Genomic DNA, 16,531 nt, shown 5'->3' on the forward strand with positions numbered 1-16,531 from the left:
CAGAGGATGAATTAGAAGAGTGATTGGGGATAATAGCTAATGTTGATTGTGTCTGTACTTGGTGTTGGATTTGTTGTAAACTTGTAAGTTTTTTAAATTTTTTACAAATATCTTTTGTTTTTTTGTAATTTATTTATTGTAAATATCTTATTAAATGCTCATGACAAACCCATGAGTTGGGGGCTGTTATAATCACACACACACACACACACACACACACACACACACACACTCACACACACATATTATATTATTTTATATATATTTTTGCATGCCTTTCCCCCCTGCTAAACTGTGACCTCCTCATGACAGAGGCTCAGTTTCATTATCTTTGAATCCCAAGTGTTATCTAGCACCCAGAATATGATTATACAAAGGAGGTATTTGTTGAGTAGGCACAAGATGAGAAAGGCAAAAAAGCAATGCCATTTTACAATTAGAGGTAACTGGCTAAGTTCTGTGCTGCAAGGAAAGCTTTTAAGCCAGATCTGTAAACACTAAATATAAAATAAATCAAGTAAATTGGGCCTGGCCCCATAATTCTCTATACAGGGCTGTACATGTCGACTTTAATTCTCACATGGAATGATGGATATTCCTTATTTCTTGCTTCTTAGAGTTGTACTTTTGCCAACAAGACTTGTAGTAATCTTTCTACAGAATAAAATAGGACATGATGATTACTGCTTTAGTAATTTAGCTATTATTCTCAATTTTCTGTGTGTCAATTTAAAAATGATCACTGGTGTCAGTATATGGTTAGCAGCCAAAAATCTTATTTAATATATCAGAGGCATGACTTTTCAGAGTTAGGGGATTGGAAATTCTTTTCTCCTTAATTGTTAGTATCTACTTTTGAGAGTAAGCAATTAAGAGAAAGCAGATATGTCTGTTAATTTGCACAAGTTAGTAGCACTTGGAAATAGCGGATGGGGGCTAGGCCTTTTGTATTTTGGAATAAAGAAAGGTTTGAGGGTTAATCTTGAATTGTCATCTGTCCATGCTGCAGAAGAGAAATTGGATGTCACTCTATGTGTTTTGAGATTTACCCATTTTTGGTCATGGTTTTTCTCCTGCTCCATTTTCAGGGTGTGAATATAAGTGGGGGCCAGAAGCATCGAGTGAGTCTGGCCAGAGCTGTGTATAGCAGGGCTGACATCTACCTCCTGGATGATCCCTTTTCTGCAGTTGATGTCCATATTGGAAAGCAACTTTTTGAAAAAGTGATTGGGTCCTCGGGTATTTTGAAAAACAAGGTAGCCATAGTGTCATTTATGCTTTGAGAGGATAAAGGGAAGATAATCTACATCGCAGTGTGCCTAAAATTCCAGTATTTTGTTCATTTGTTGAAGCAAAGTAGTGAAATTTTACGTGAAAGGGGGGTATTACATTAATCTTTTTACAGACAAATTTTCATGAATATTTTTTAAAGTTTTATTTACAAGTTTACTGTGACAACAATTTATGTGATTGTTACTTTATAGACTGATACCACACTCTAAAGGGAATTTGTATGTCAAAATGAGTTGTTTTTAGTTTATTTGATTTTTTTGAAAAACGGTATTTTCATACATAGCAATTTCATAGAAAGTATTATTTTACTATTAATTTGTTACTTAAAATTATGGTATTATTAATAAAGCAATAACAATTCAGTTCTCTTGTGAAAGGGCCAAGAAGGGTATTAATATTTACTGAGTGCATTCCATGTCTGACACTAAATTAGTTCATTTAGTTCTTAAACCAAGTCTCTGAATAGGTATTAACATTATTCCTGTTTTACCTCTGAAGGAACTTGTAGTTCAAAATAGTTTGATATAGGTTGCTTAGCTTAAGAAGAGCAGAGATTTTAATAACATTTAGAATTGTTGAATTATTATGTTATGCACCAGAAACTAACATAATATTGTGTGTCAACTGTACTTTATTCTTTTTTAATTTTTTAAAAATTGTAAATGTTTATTTGAGAGAGAGAGAGAGAGAGAGAGATGGAGTGCGAGCTAGGGAAGGGACAGAGAAAGGTGGGGGACAGAGGATCTGAAGGGGGGCTCTGTACTGACACCAGAGAGGCTGATGCGGGGCTCACATACACAAACCTTGAGATCATGACCTGAGCCAAAGGCGATGCTTAACAAACTGAGCCACCCAGGTGCCCTCAACTGTACTTTAATTAAAAAAAAAAAAAAAAAAGAACAGATTTTAAAAAGTCTGTCTGACCACAAAGCCATACTCATTCCTTCATAATATGCATTTATGGATTTGTTAATATAAGCACTCTTGAAACATTAAATAAATGTGTAAAATGGTAAAGTATATATCTAAGTAAATAATAGATAAATACCTTACTTATCAAAATGAACCCAAGATAAAAACTTATGGTTCAATCCTATGTGTGTGTGTGTACAGTAATATGGAAAGATTTAAAAATGAATAATATGAATTATGACTGTAATCAAACACTTTATTGTAATCCTATAGGGCCTTTAAAAAACTAAGCCATGGATGACAGATATGAAATTTTTAAATTTGTTATGAAATTGATTCATTTTTAATGAATGAAGAATCCCCGAACCAATGGGTTAAAAACGTTTGCAGTCCAGGGCGCCTGGGTGGCTCAGTTGGTTAAGCGTCCGACTTTGGCTCAGGTCATGATCTTAGGGTTTGTGGGTTTGAGCCCCGTGTTGGGCTTTGTGCTGACAGCTCAGAACCTGGAACCTGGTTCGGATTCTGTGTCTCCCTCTCTCCCTGGCCCTCTCCCCCTCGTTTTCTGTCTGTCTCTCTCTTTCTCAAAAATAAATAAACATTTTGCAATCCTTTTTTTGGCCTAGCAGCATATAATCATTCATTGTGAAATATATAAATGCTGCCTTAAACTGATACCAACCAACAATTACACTCTTAAATAGTAAAAAAAAAAAAAAAAAAAAAAAAGGAAAAGAAAGTAAGAAAGACTACAGCTTTCCTTAAAATAGATTATTTTTGGGGTGCCTGGGTGGCTCAGTCGGTCAAGCGTCTGACTTTGGCTCAGGTCATGATCTCACGGTCCGTGAGTTCGAGCCCCGCGTCGGGCTCTGTGCTGACAGCACAGAGCCTGGAGCCTGCTTCAGATTCTGTGTCTCCTTCTCTCTCTGACCCTCCCCCGTTCATGCTCTGTCTCTCTCTGTCTCAAAAATAAATAAACGTTAAAAAAATAAAAAAAATAAAAGATTATTTTTGCCATTTTTTACTATAATGCAAGAAATAAAACACTCTGTTTTTCAGACTCGTGTTTTAGTGACACACAACCTCACACTGCTACCACAGATGGATTTGATTGTTGTAATGGAGAGTGGCAGAATTGCACAAATGGGAACATACCAGGAGCTGCTGTCTAAAACCAGAAACCTCACACATTTGCTTCAGGCCTTCAGTGAACAAGAAAAAGGTGAGACACAATGAAAAATAAGCCTAAGGTGTAGCGTGCCTACCCATTCTGAAAGTCCATTAATTGTGTGATTTCTTACAATGCATTTTTCTTTATTCATCCTGCTTAAGTCAGGAATTGGGCACCTTCCTTTCTCTAGAAAGGAAACAAATACATTGGAACACATCAGCTAAAAATTAACCTCATTTATGATTTTTAAGCAAAATGTCATGCCCCAAGATCTGTTTGTTCATCTATGAAATAAGAGATTAGATGATTTATAAGCTCTACTGCAGGTCTAGAATATAATGGGTCTAAACATTCTACTTTCTTTTAAATTAAGAACAGGGAGCATAAATCTATGTCAAGTAAATAATAAATATTTTAAATGTTGCATGTTGAGGGAGAGAAAAAAAAGAAGGGAAATGATATTTGTCTAACTTTTATTATGAATTAACAATTGAGTTTACTAGTTTTTCTTATTATACTCCTAGCATTTTAACTTAAGATTCATAAATGTTTATGTAAATGAAGTGGTTTGATCCTTACCTAATTAAGGCACAGGGATGTTTGAAATCAAGCATCCGAGGGGTCCATTATTTCCCATCTCTGAAAGTTTAATGCACATCATCTTTTTCTAGCTAGATGGTTTCTTATGCAGACCACTATGATCATTGTCCTGTAACTTCCCAGAATACTATTGAAAAATTACTATAAAATCAGTTAACTAGTTCATAATTTTGGGGTAACAGAAGAAATATTGAGCTATGCTTTGTATTTTCTTTTCTTTTTTTTTTTTTCAACGTTTATTTATTTTTGGGACAGAGAGAGACAGAGCATGAACGGGGGAGGGGCAGAGAGAGAGGGAGACACAGAATCGGAAACAGGCTCCAGGCTCCGAGCCATCAGCCCAGAGCCTGACGCGGGGCTCGAACTCACGGACCACAAGATCGTGACCTGGCTGAAGTCGGACGCTTAACCGACTGCGCCACCCAGGCACCCCTGCTTTGTATTTTCTATATGAACTGGGTAGCCACTAATTCACTTTACATTGTGCCTAATTATAAACGTCATAATAATGTGTAACCAGTTTATAACAAGATCAGTGCAATTTATTATTTGAATGTTGTGAAATTAAAAAACAAAGCAATTTTGCTGATATGTTTCCTTTTTGGACTGCAGCAAATACCAATTAGTTATGCACCACTGTTTTTCTATACCTCGTCTTTATTCTTTCTCAAATTCAAATATTCTATTTGCAGGTGCATTCTGAAATATCTGATGCATCATCAGATGGCTGTGGTCATTCTTAATAAAAGAAGTACCTCCTATTCTCTTAATGGCTAGCGATTTTGGAAATGATCTCTTACTTACTTGGTCAAGCTCAGTAATAGTTTATATTTAGTATAAGTATAGGAAAGAGATGTCTGTGAATGTCTCCAGGACTAGAATGAGAATGTGGTCTGTCATTTTTTTTTTCTTTTCCCAGCACTTAGGTAGTCTCATGCAAGGGAGATTACAGGTACTCAGTAGCTGTTAAGCAGGTGAATCTGCCGGAAGTATGTCTCCTCAGGAATTAATGGGATGATTTAGAATGCTATGAACCAGTGTATTTTTCATGTGGCCATTTATTTTAAAGGCCACATGAAATATAAGTTATATTATTTTGGAAAATAGAGCTCTAAAAGCAGACAATAACTTCAATGTTCCATATTTAATTCACCATAAAATATGAACAGTGTGTCTTTTGAAAGTTGTAGAATTTGCTCTTGTTTAAAACTCCATTTTTGGAAACAAAAATCATGCCCTTTCTGTATTTCTATATACCTTCTTATGTATATGAATCCTCTATGGTAACAAGTGAAAACAGTATTATTCTTGAAGCAGGGCTGACATTAATAGATGTCACTGCCTTACCACCAGAAATATGCCAGAGTTAGAAAAATGTAAATTGAACTTTTTTTTCTTAATGACTGCAGTGTTGTCTTCTCTGTTAGAATTCAGGAAGGTGATGAATAGAGTTATTTTTTGCATTAGAAATATAATACATTTTTAAATGAATATTTCTAGGACTTTGATTTTTTGGATGCTGAATAAAAATGTAAAATGAAGGCTTTTTGAAAGCAGTCATCAAATTACTTTACCCATGATGATACTAGATGTTAGATAGATATTTGTAAAAGGTCAGCTATGTATAGTGCAATTCCCTTAGGGGCCACACAGAGCAAGGCAAAAGTAGTTTTTGATGACATAAAACACCCCACTAAACAATAGCTTCAAACCAGGTTACATTCAGTGTCAAGTTCTTGCAGTGCTGCCCTTAGACATGGGCCAATGTGACCCAATACTATGCTCCATGCTTTAGAGAGTCCCTGTTTCAGACTTTCCTAGCTGGTTCTCTGACCAAGAGCCCAAGGGATTATTGTGCCCATGAAGGGTCCCCTTCTGATATTCTACCTTTTTTATTGTTTGTATTTTTAAACAATTTTTTTAAATTTTATTTATTTATTTTTGAGAGACAGAGAGAGTGTGCAGGGGAGGGGAAGAGGGAGAGAGGAAGAAAGAAAATCCCCATCAGGCTCTACACCACCAACATGGAGCCTGATGCGGGGCTCAAACCCATGAACCATGAGATCATGACCCAAGCTGAAATCAAGAGTTGGATGCTCAAATGACTGAACCAGCCAGGTTCAGAAGATGAACCAACCTCATCTTCTACTTTTTTTTCTACTGTTCTGGGTATTTGGGGTTCCAGAATTCTCTGTCGAGATGACATAAACTTGCTCCTCAGTTCTGCCCTCCCAAAGGCAGGCTGATCTACTGGCATTTGCCACTCTTTGGCTTGAGGAATTTTTTTTCTTTCTTGGAAGGGTTAGGGTGAGTACAGCCTAGACATGTAGCCTGAAGTGTCTGTCCACAGACATGGTTCAGGATGGGGCCAGGGTAGGAGAGAAGGGGACAGGAACCTTGACTGAGGCCATGTCACCCAGAACTTCCATGTTTTCCAGAGGAACTCTTAGGGTTCCAAATACTCTCACATGGACCTTGCCTTGAATATGGTTGGGGAGGTGGATTGCTAAGGATAAGCAATAGAACATATTTGTGAGTCTGTTAGTTCAATCTGTAACTATTAAATAATTAGCAATATGGCATGTGGGGCCTTCATTTATACTCTTGCCCTGGTTCCCACCAATGTGAGATGCAGGCTTGTCCCTGTGGGGCATTTCTTTTTTTAATTTGCATAAGTAGTAGGGAAAACCCAAACTATATCTGAGAGCATTTTTGTTGGGATTTAGAGGAAAAAGATTGTCTGGACAGGTAGTAAAATTTAAGAAGTATGCTCCTTAGTTTGAAAATACCCTGTGATCTGTCATTTATTTAACTTATCTTCTTTGATCTTGAGTCTGTTCAAGAATTCTTTTAAAAAGAACACAGTCCTTCCATTTTAAAATTTGTGTTAACTTATGTGACACCAGAGTGGGAGTAAATCTCAGCACAACCTGGTGGAAACAACACTGGGCCAATTTTAGGTGCCCCAAGCACCTAACTAGGTGAATCTTCATAAATATGACTTAACTCTTCTGGTTCTTCCCATTTATAAAACATGGGACTTGAACTAGATCCACTCTTCCTGGTGGCTGATGTGGAATTGAACAATGCAGGCTTTTGTCACTCCTTTGCCCTCAAAACTGCTTATGACTCAGCTGCTTTTTCTCCTTTTCTTATCATCCTCGATCTTGCTATTGGGGTTGAGAACAGATAACTTAAAAAAAGTAGTTTTACAGTATGATCTGGGTTTGGATACATCAGACCTTTAAGAATCCACCCAGCTCTGAAAAGTCTATAAATCTCACCTTTTGGAAATATTATATTAGAGAATCAATCAGAGGTAAAAAGAAAGGTCAATGAAGAAAGATATGAGGACTAATGATAAATTTACATGGAATCTCATGTCTCAGAGAGATAGGTGATGTAAGCCAGATTCTTCCATTAAGGGCTATTTGATATTTATTTCTAGAAATAAGAAAACATAGAATTCATATAAGAGATTGTAGAAATTCCCAACTTCAGTTTCTGTCTTTTAAAAATGAGAAGTCTGAAATTCAAGGAGTTTAGGTATCATACTGTAAAAAAAGACAAAACCCAGCCAAGTTCCGAGATGTTTCCCTTCAGATTCAGGTTCAGATAACTCGAACCTCTCAGTGTTGTAGTTCTAGATGTGACACTTGTTTCTGTGACTTGCTTAACTTCTCTGTGCCTCAGTCTTTTTATCCCCAAGATAAAGGGATAATTATACTATCTTCCTCATAGGAATACTCTTGAGAATTAAGGGAAAAATTTATATATATATATATATATATATATATATATATATATATGATTTGGAATAGTGCCTGCCACATAGGAAGTTAGTATTAGTGATATTAGTAAGAAGATAACAGAGATTTGGGGGACTTACCATTGTGTTTCATCGATAATCTTCACAATAATCACAATTTTCTGTAAGACTTCATTAAATTACATTTTTCCTTTAAAGACTAGAGTCATATTCCTCTTGGGCAAATAACTAGCCCTTCTGTGGAAGATCCAAAACAAGTTAGAACTCTGATGTCCAAAAAATAATTTCTGTGGACTTATTCATTATGAAATCTCAGTTTTTATGAAGATATTACAAGATATTTCAGGCAAAGGGGAAATTATGGGGCAAATGAAAGGACTCCCTATATTCCTGTGGATCCAGAACACAAAAATTTCTTCAACTGGTATAATCTTTCACCAAATTTCTCACTATTTAATGCATTGTTTGCTTATATGTATATAAAAGCACTCACCATCTTCCTCTCCAGCTCATGCTTTAAAGCGAGTCAGTGTAATCAACTCCAGAACTATACTGAAAGACCAAATCTTGGAGCAAAATGATAGGTGAGTATTAGGATGATACCAAGCTCACTGGGATTATGGACTAATTACAATTTTTTAAACATTTAAAATGCATCCTTTATAAAGGATCTACACATTATAATGGCTACAAAAGTACTTAGTGGTTTCCAAATTTTGAACTATAGGTTAGATGGATGTGTCTCAGTTTTTAAGTGAGATGGATGTGACTTAGTTTGGGGAAGATATGCTCATTAGACTCTCAGTAACTTCTAGACAAATTCTAGTAGAAGAAGTGTGTGTGTGTGTGTGTGTGTGCGCGCGCACTAAAAATATCTCCAACCTATAGCATTCATATGCACTGCTGATGTAAATGGGAAAATAAGCTTGAGACGTGAAAATTCTACAATGGACTGGGATGATTATCAGGCCAGGATATGTAACCTAGAAATACAGACTTGGTGTAAGAATTGAAGAATCTGTTTGCTAAGACAAAAGGAAGGAAAGAAGGAAGGAAGAAAGAGAGGGAGAAAAGTGGGGAAGGAGGTATGAAGGGAAATAGGGAAGGAAGAAGTGAAAGAAGGATGGGAGAAAGTGAGAGAGAAAGAAAAATAATACAACGTTGACCCTGATTGGATTTTGTTATATTACACTTCTTTTTTTGTAAGTTTCCAAAATGAGCAGTAATTGAAGCTTATTACCCTAATCTGTTATTTGCTCCAAATTTCCCCACAGCAGTTGCAAATAGGAGCCTGAAAGAAGAAAAAGAAATAATAGGAATAAAAAGATTAAAAAGTCAGTGCCAGAATTATAAGGAGCAGTCACTCAGCAAGATTGCTAAAATGGAGAATTGGAATGGATTATAGGGAAGCAAGCACTTTCGGATCCAATAGCTTAGAAATTTGTAGATTTGACTTTCAATTAAAAAAATGGACCTTAGGGGCGCCTGGGTGGCGCAGTCGGTTAAGCGTCCGACTTCACCCAGGTCACGATCTCGCGGTCCGTGAGTTTGAGCCCCGCGTTGGGCTCTGTGCTGACGGCTCAGAGCCTGGAGCCTGTTTCCGATTCTGTGTCTCCCTCTCTCTCTGCCCCTCCCCCGTTCATGCTCTGTCTCTCTCTGTCCCAAAAATAAATAAACCTTGAAAAAAAAAATTAAAAAAAAAAAAAAGAGTAGATATCCCTAAGGATGTGTGTATGATGTGAACATTACAGGTTTGAGTTTTGCCTCCGTGACAGATTCAGCTGACTCAATAGATCAACTAAATCATTCTCCCAGATATCATGGCTTGCTCACCCAACTTCTGTAGGTCTTGTTCCAATGTTACCTTATGAATGAAGACTTTAGGTTTAGTCACCCTATTTTAACATAATACTTCCTCCCCTTTCCTGGCTTAATTTTTTTTCCCCATAATTCTTATTAATTTTCAGTATACTGGAAAACTTACTTTTATTTTGCCTTTCATTTCTAGGTTTTAAGCTGTAGGACAGCAGAAATTTTTGTCTATTTGTTCATTGCTTTATTGCCATCTAAACAAGTTTCAACTAAACCCTGAGTAGCATATAAGCTGATGTTCAATAAATATTTTGTTGGATGGGTGAATAAGTAACTGAAGTCTGAAAGAACACTCAGTGATTTTAATCCATCATTTGTTCTATGTTATTTTTTTGAGCATTATAACAATAGCTTTCATTTAAATGAGTGCCAGTTTTTAAGCATCCCTAAGAGAAGCAAATCCAGGAGCACTGAACCAGACTTTGAAATTTATGTGCTGTAGGATCTACACATCTCTGATCATTAGGAGAATTTTCACCTGTGTGTAGTTTCACTGGCAGCCAAATTGTAACTTGTTTAAAAGCTTAAAACTTAAAAATCTATAAGGATTGTTGTAAACTTAATCATACCCTTCTCTCTATAATAAATCAATTTCTCTTATTTATAAAATCACTGTCAGTCATCATATCTAAATTGAACCCCTCATAGTTTTTGTGAGTCACCTTTGGGAAATTTCTACTTAAAATAAGAATCCCAACCCCCATAAAAATACACTTACAGAATTGATTTCTAAACATTTCTCAAGTTGTGGAGACCCAAACTGAAGCCAGCATTCTGAAACTTCCTTCTCCAGTAAGGAGCACATTGAGAAGATGGCCTCAACTCCAGTATGTCATATTCTTATCAACACAGCCCACTATCAAGCTTCCTTTTTAATGACTGTGATAAAAATGTAATTGAAGGTCCATAAATTCCCCCATGCTAATCTTTTCTTGTCACCATAGTAATTAAATCATTTTTTATTTTGTGTTTGAGAGACCAGAGGCCTATTTTAATTTTTCCAAAATATGTGCATGTTTGGCTACTACCTATGTATTTCCTAGTTTATTATTTTCTGTGCTACTTCCCATTCTTGCTTTCATTTTTTTTTATCTGCTTTACTATTTGGTAAGATAATATTACATGGAGAAAATTTCCTGACTTTTCAACCTAATTTTCTATTTTTAAGAATTACCCAAATTTCCATTAGTGCAGCATTAAGATAGACTAGGGGTTGGAAGATACACAGAGGCAGGAACTATACAACAGCAAGAAACTCTCTACAATGGCATGTACAGAGAGAGAATACAGTGAGTCTTCTTCATGGAAGAATTCATGGGGATAATGGCTAATTGCCCATCGGGAGGTAGGTGAAAAGGAAGGGAGTTGGACTAAATAATGTCTGAGAATCCCTCCCCCCCCCCTGAAATTTAAGGCCTAGAATCATTTTCTGATGTTAATTCAGATTTCTAATAGGGACTAAAATAATTTGAACTGTCTCCACATTTTTTTCACTTTTTGGTTTAAAGTTACCTGGTATATATTAATTATTTTATTTCTTTAAATATTCCTTAATATCCCCCACGAGTAAATTAAATTAGGAGTGTTATTTCAGTACCTAGACTGCCCCCTTTCTGTCTTTCATGTCAGACTCTTTTCATCACTTTAATCCTCCCATGCACATTCCAGACTTTGCAACTGCATGCTCAGTTCAAGAATAATGGTTTCAGTATGTTAATTTTATATCTTTTATACAAAAATATGCAGACGGGTATTGTGCCAACTTTCCTGAGGGTTTCTGAAGGACAACACGAAACTCATTTTTAAAACTTCTCTACCAGCAAAATAATTCGCTCTTTTAAAATACAGATAGAATATGTTATTCACAACAAAGTGCCCCAAACTAAATGCAGTATTTTGTGGAAAAAGAATAAATAACATTGTAGTCTGGAAAAGCAATACCCTCCTGTATAGTGTCCAATAAATTCTTGGTCTTTGTTAGTTGTGTCTAATTACGATGCTTTAATTCCCTTTTAACAGTTGGGTTTCACAGCATTTTATATCCAGCTACATTAAGAATTAATTTTTTGGCTTGATACCAATGCCGAATTTGCTTATCCAAACAGAAGCCATGCCAAGGGCTTGAAAGATGATGACAGTAATTAACCCAAATCATATACCAGGAGTTGTTCCAATGAAAGTGTCTGTTAAATAGTGTATCTTTTCCTGATGGTGAAGCTGATTGTACGGAGGCCATGTATTGCAACGTCCCACAGAATGTTTCTTGACACTAGAGCCAGAGACAGAGAGGGAAGAGCCACCAGATTGATCAAATAAAGCCTTTCTTATTCTGGTAAATAACATGGGAAATGGGGAGAAATGAGGGCACATAGCTCAGTTCAGTATTTCTAGAGGTCAGTTCGATATTAGATAAATCAAATGACCTAGAACTTGGCATACTTCACGCTTCTATGTCCCTACAAGGGACAATGAGATATAGGTAAAAAGCATGACCATTGCAGCAAAAAAGTAGGAAAAAACTGCAGCCGCTATAACTACTGATTTTGTTATGTAAATCTTAATATAGTAAAGTGATAAAATATATCATCATAATATAAAATATAATGCTGTTATAGAATAATATTTTAGGTTCATTATATACTGAGCTACAAAGACCATGTATAAAATGGTTTAAAAATTAAAAATCTGTTTTAGAACAACATTTGTATTGTGATACTACACACATGTAGGGAAAAGACTGTGGTAGTATTCACAAGCACTTCAGCACCGAATGTCTCTGGAGCATAGGATTATGAATGTTCCTTCTCCTGCTTCTCTCCCTCCTTTGTTTTCCCTCCTCCTTTGCCATTACTTTTCTTCATGCTGTTAGACATTTTCCAAATGTTTCTCCAATAATACAGTTCTAGAGGAATTGACACACACTTGGTGATTGGTTAGAAATGTGCTAAGATTGAGACAGAGGAAGTATTTGTAGCCCTTTACAAAGCCAAGGAAAGCTTTAAAGAAGGTAGGAAAATAACTGATTCAATTTAGGGTGGTGTAGAGATAAACAAGCAATGAGATGAATTGGATGTCGAATAAGCATTTTACTGTATAGATCTGGAGCTCAGGGAAGAAGTATGGACTAGAACAATCAATCTGAGAGTCACCCACAAGGAAGAAAGTTTTTGTAACTGGGAGTGAATGAGATTGCTCAGGAGAGTGTGGAGCATACAAAGGCAATACAGCTGGCCCTTGAACAATGTGAGGGGTTGGGGGCACCGACTCCCCATGCCGTTGAAAATCTGAGTGTAACTTTTGACTCTGCAAAAGCTTAACTACTAATAACCTACTGTTGCTGGGAAGCCTTACTGATAGCAAACAGTCAATTAACACATATTTTGTGTGTATTAACTGAGTCCCAGGCAAACCTATTATTTCTCTCTATTCCCTTCGATATGCAGCCTGTACTCCATAATTACCATCTCATCCAAACGATGGCAGTAATGTGAAGTCTCAGGCTTTGCTTTCTTTCCATTAAACCTTCATGTTAGAACTCACATGTCAGTGCTCATCACACTTGCTTCAAAAGATCATACAGCTGTATAAATTGGTTCCACCGTGAATTAACACCTTTCCTCCACCTGGGCTCTTCATAGTGCCTAGAAATTCTTCCATGACTCTCAGAAGGGGCCCCACATCTTACTTGATGGAGAAAGTAAGGGCAGACAGGAAAGTCAGTCACCAGATCTCTACATTTATCTGCATCTCTACACAGCCTTTTATAGTTCTCTCCTACAGCAAACAAAGGAAATTCTTTATTAATATCCAAGAATAGCCAGATGATCTGAATTCCATTCTGTCCCATTTACTCAAAACACTTTTATTTTCAATGTTTATTTATTTTGAGAGAGACAGAGAGAGAAAGACAATGTGAGTGAGGAAAGGGCAGAGAGGGACGGAGGGAGAGGGAGAGGGAGAGAGAGGGAGAGAGAGAGAGAGAGAGAGAGAGAGAGAATTCCAAGCAGGCTCTATAGTCAGCATGGAGCCTGACACAGGACTCCATCTCATGAACAGTGAGATCACAACCTGAGCTGAAAGCAACAGTTGGATATGTTGTGTGTATTATGTACTGTATTCTTACAATAAGATAAGCTAGAGAAAAGAAAATATTGAGTAAATCAAAAAGAAAAGAGAATACATTTACAGTACTGTATGTATATTTATTGAAAAAAATCTACATATAACTGGGCCTGTGCACTTCTAGCCTGTGTGGTTCAAGGGTAGACTGTAATGAGTAGATCTGAACCTAAGGAAAAATGAACATTAAATGGAAGACAGAGAAAGAAACCCAAAGAGAAACAAATGGGGGGTGGGGCAGAGAGGAGTGAGAAAATACAAATGCATGGTGGTAGGGAAGTAAAAGGAAATGTCCCTTAAACAAGGGAGCGGTCAGTGGTGATGAATGTCATGGAGAGTTAAAGTGAAATAATTTTTAAAATATTCCATGGATACAACAATAAGTATTTTACTTATTTCATTAAGATGTTGTTGATGGAAACGCTTTCAGCCAGGTGCCAGGTAGTTCAAAAAGGAAAGGTGACTTGGCAGAAAAACATTTAGCTATAAAAAAGTCATGAAGAAGGATAGGAAGTGAAGAGGGATATGGCATTGAGAGTAGAATCATTTTAGTGGCGATGGTATTGGTTTTAAAATAAGAAGAATGTGAGGTGCCTGTGTGGTTCATTCAGTTATGCGTCCGACTTCGGCTCAGGTCCTCTGGCTCTGTGCTGACAGCTCAGAGTCTGGACCCTACTTTGGATTCTGTGTCTCCTTCTCTCTCTGCCTCTCTCTCTCTCTCAAAAATAAGTAAACATTTGGGGTGCCTGGGTGGCTCAGTCGGTTGAGCAGCCGACTTCGGCTCAGGTCATGATCTCCCGGTCCGTGAGTTCGAGCCCCGCGTCGGGCTCTGTGCTGACTGCTCAGAGCCTGGAGCCTGTTTCAGATTCTGTGTCTCCCTCTCTCTCTGACCCTCCCCCGTTCATGCTCTGTCTCTCTCTGTCTCAAAAATAAATAAACATTAAAAAAATTTAAAAAAAAATAAGTAAACATTAAAATAATTTTAAAAAGATAAGAAGAATATGTTATTCTCTATAGACTGATGGGAAGGAGTCAGGAGAAGGGAAGAACAAAATGAAGATTAGAAGATTGTGAACAATTCTGGGTTTCTTAGATTTGCCCTAAGATGAAAATCCCTTGGATCATTTATTTGAAAGGCAAGTTTCTAGAGGGGAAATCTTATAATCTGTATTTTTAACAAGCACCATCAAGTGACTCATTGATAGGAAAGTGTGGAAACACTATAACTAATAAATGTGTTTTACAGCACCTGGCTGGCTCAGTTGGTTAGGCATCCAAATGTTGATTTCAGCTCAGGTTGTGATCTCACTGTTCGTGAGATGGAGTCCTGCGTCAGGCTCCATGCTGACTATAGAGCCTGCTTGGGATTCTCTCTCTCTCTCTCTCTCTCTCTCTCTCTCTCTCTCTCTCTCCCTCTCCCTCTCCCTCTCTCCCTCTCCCTCTCCCTCCGTCCCTCTCTGCCCTTTCCTCACTCACATTGTCTTTCTCTCTCTGTCTCTCTCAAAATAAATAAACATTGAAAATAAAAGTGTTTTGAGTAAATGGGACAGAATGGAATTCAGATCATCTGGCTATTCTTGGATATTAATAAAGAATTTCCTTTGTTTGCTGTAGGAGAGAACTATAAAAGGCTGTGTAGAGATGCAGATAAATGTAGAGATCTGGTGACTGACTTTCCTGTCTGCCCTTACTTTCTCCATCAAGTAAGATGTGGGGCCCCTTCTGAGAGTCATGGAAGAATTTCTAGGCACTATGAAGAGCCCAGGTGGAGGAAAGGTGTTAATTCACGGTGGAACCAATTTATACAGCTGTATGATCTTTTGAAGCAAGTGTGATGAGCACTGACATGTGAGTTCTAACATGAAGGTTTAATGGAAAGAAAGCAAAGCCTGAGACTTCACATTACTGCCATCGTTTGGATGAGATGGTAATTATGGAGTACAGGCTGCATATCGAAGGGAATAGAGAGAAATAATAGGTTTGCATGGGACTGAGAGTTTCCTGGAATGTGGGACAGTTAATGCTAAAACTAAGAATGTCTGGGGAAACCAGAATCATTCGTCATCCTAGACAGCAAGGATGGTAGAAAGTTGGATTCAGGATCTGGAAGTCTAGATGGAATAAAAACCAAATGTAGTGAGAATAATTTAATGTACAATTTGAAATAGAAAAGGTTATGGCCAGAGATTGAAATGTTTAGAGTTGAGTTTTCCAAGGTGTGTTAGTTTCAGGTTATAATATTCATGACTTAAGGACCTGACAATTGATGGTCAAAGTAGAATGCAGATGAAGGACCCTAAATATATGATGGCTCTGAAGTTGAAAAGAGATTGAGTTTAATGAGCTGTCTCTGTAAGCTATGACATCACTCAGGATGGTGGCAGAACAAAGGGGGACGGTGAGCCTGATGCCATTTTTGATAGGCCAGGAGGCAAGAAGATGAGAAGACATAGATTATGGTACAGATAGGTGGCATTAGCTTAAATAATCTAGGGATTTAGCTCACACTTGAAGGATAATTATCTGTAGAAGAAGGAAAAAATCAGACTTATTCTCCTGACTTTAAAATATATGGGATATAAGAGAATGAACTCTCCATTTGAAGAGATTAAAGGAACAATGCTATATCATCAAGGCAGAGGAATATGCAGCAAAGTAGTTGAGAATGTATAATTTAAAAAAAATGCTTGGTCAATCTAAAACTTACAAAATGTACATTGTCTTGCTTTATCAGGCCCTCATTGGATCAAGGAAAACAATTCTCAATGAAAAAGGAAAAGATCCCTATTGGTGGGGTA

The 16,531-nt window shown here is 37.1% G+C and overlaps 1 protein-coding gene across 1 annotated transcript in view; it reads left to right on the forward strand.

Annotated features, from left to right (window-relative positions):
• The window catches only part of LOC124526715 (multidrug resistance-associated protein 1-like), an 88,389-nt gene that overhangs the window by 46,100 nt on the left and 25,758 nt on the right, over positions 1–16,531 (forward strand). The window contains exons 14-17 of the mRNA XM_047099837.1: positions 1,089–1,256; positions 3,262–3,424; positions 8,251–8,326; positions 16,468–16,528. Of these exons, the coding sequence (XP_046955793.1) occupies positions 1,089–1,256; positions 3,262–3,424; positions 8,251–8,326; positions 16,468–16,528 (468 nt within the window). The remainder of the gene's footprint in view (positions 1–1,088; positions 1,257–3,261; positions 3,425–8,250; positions 8,327–16,467; positions 16,529–16,531) is intronic.

Source organism: Lynx rufus, unplaced genomic scaffold, assembly GCF_022079265.1.
Source record: "Lynx rufus isolate CCGP_SWC_20201006 ecotype Redwood Valley unplaced genomic scaffold, mLynRuf1.p SCAF_5, whole genome shotgun sequence".
Lineage (NCBI taxonomy): Eukaryota > Metazoa > Chordata > Mammalia > Carnivora > Felidae > Lynx > Lynx rufus.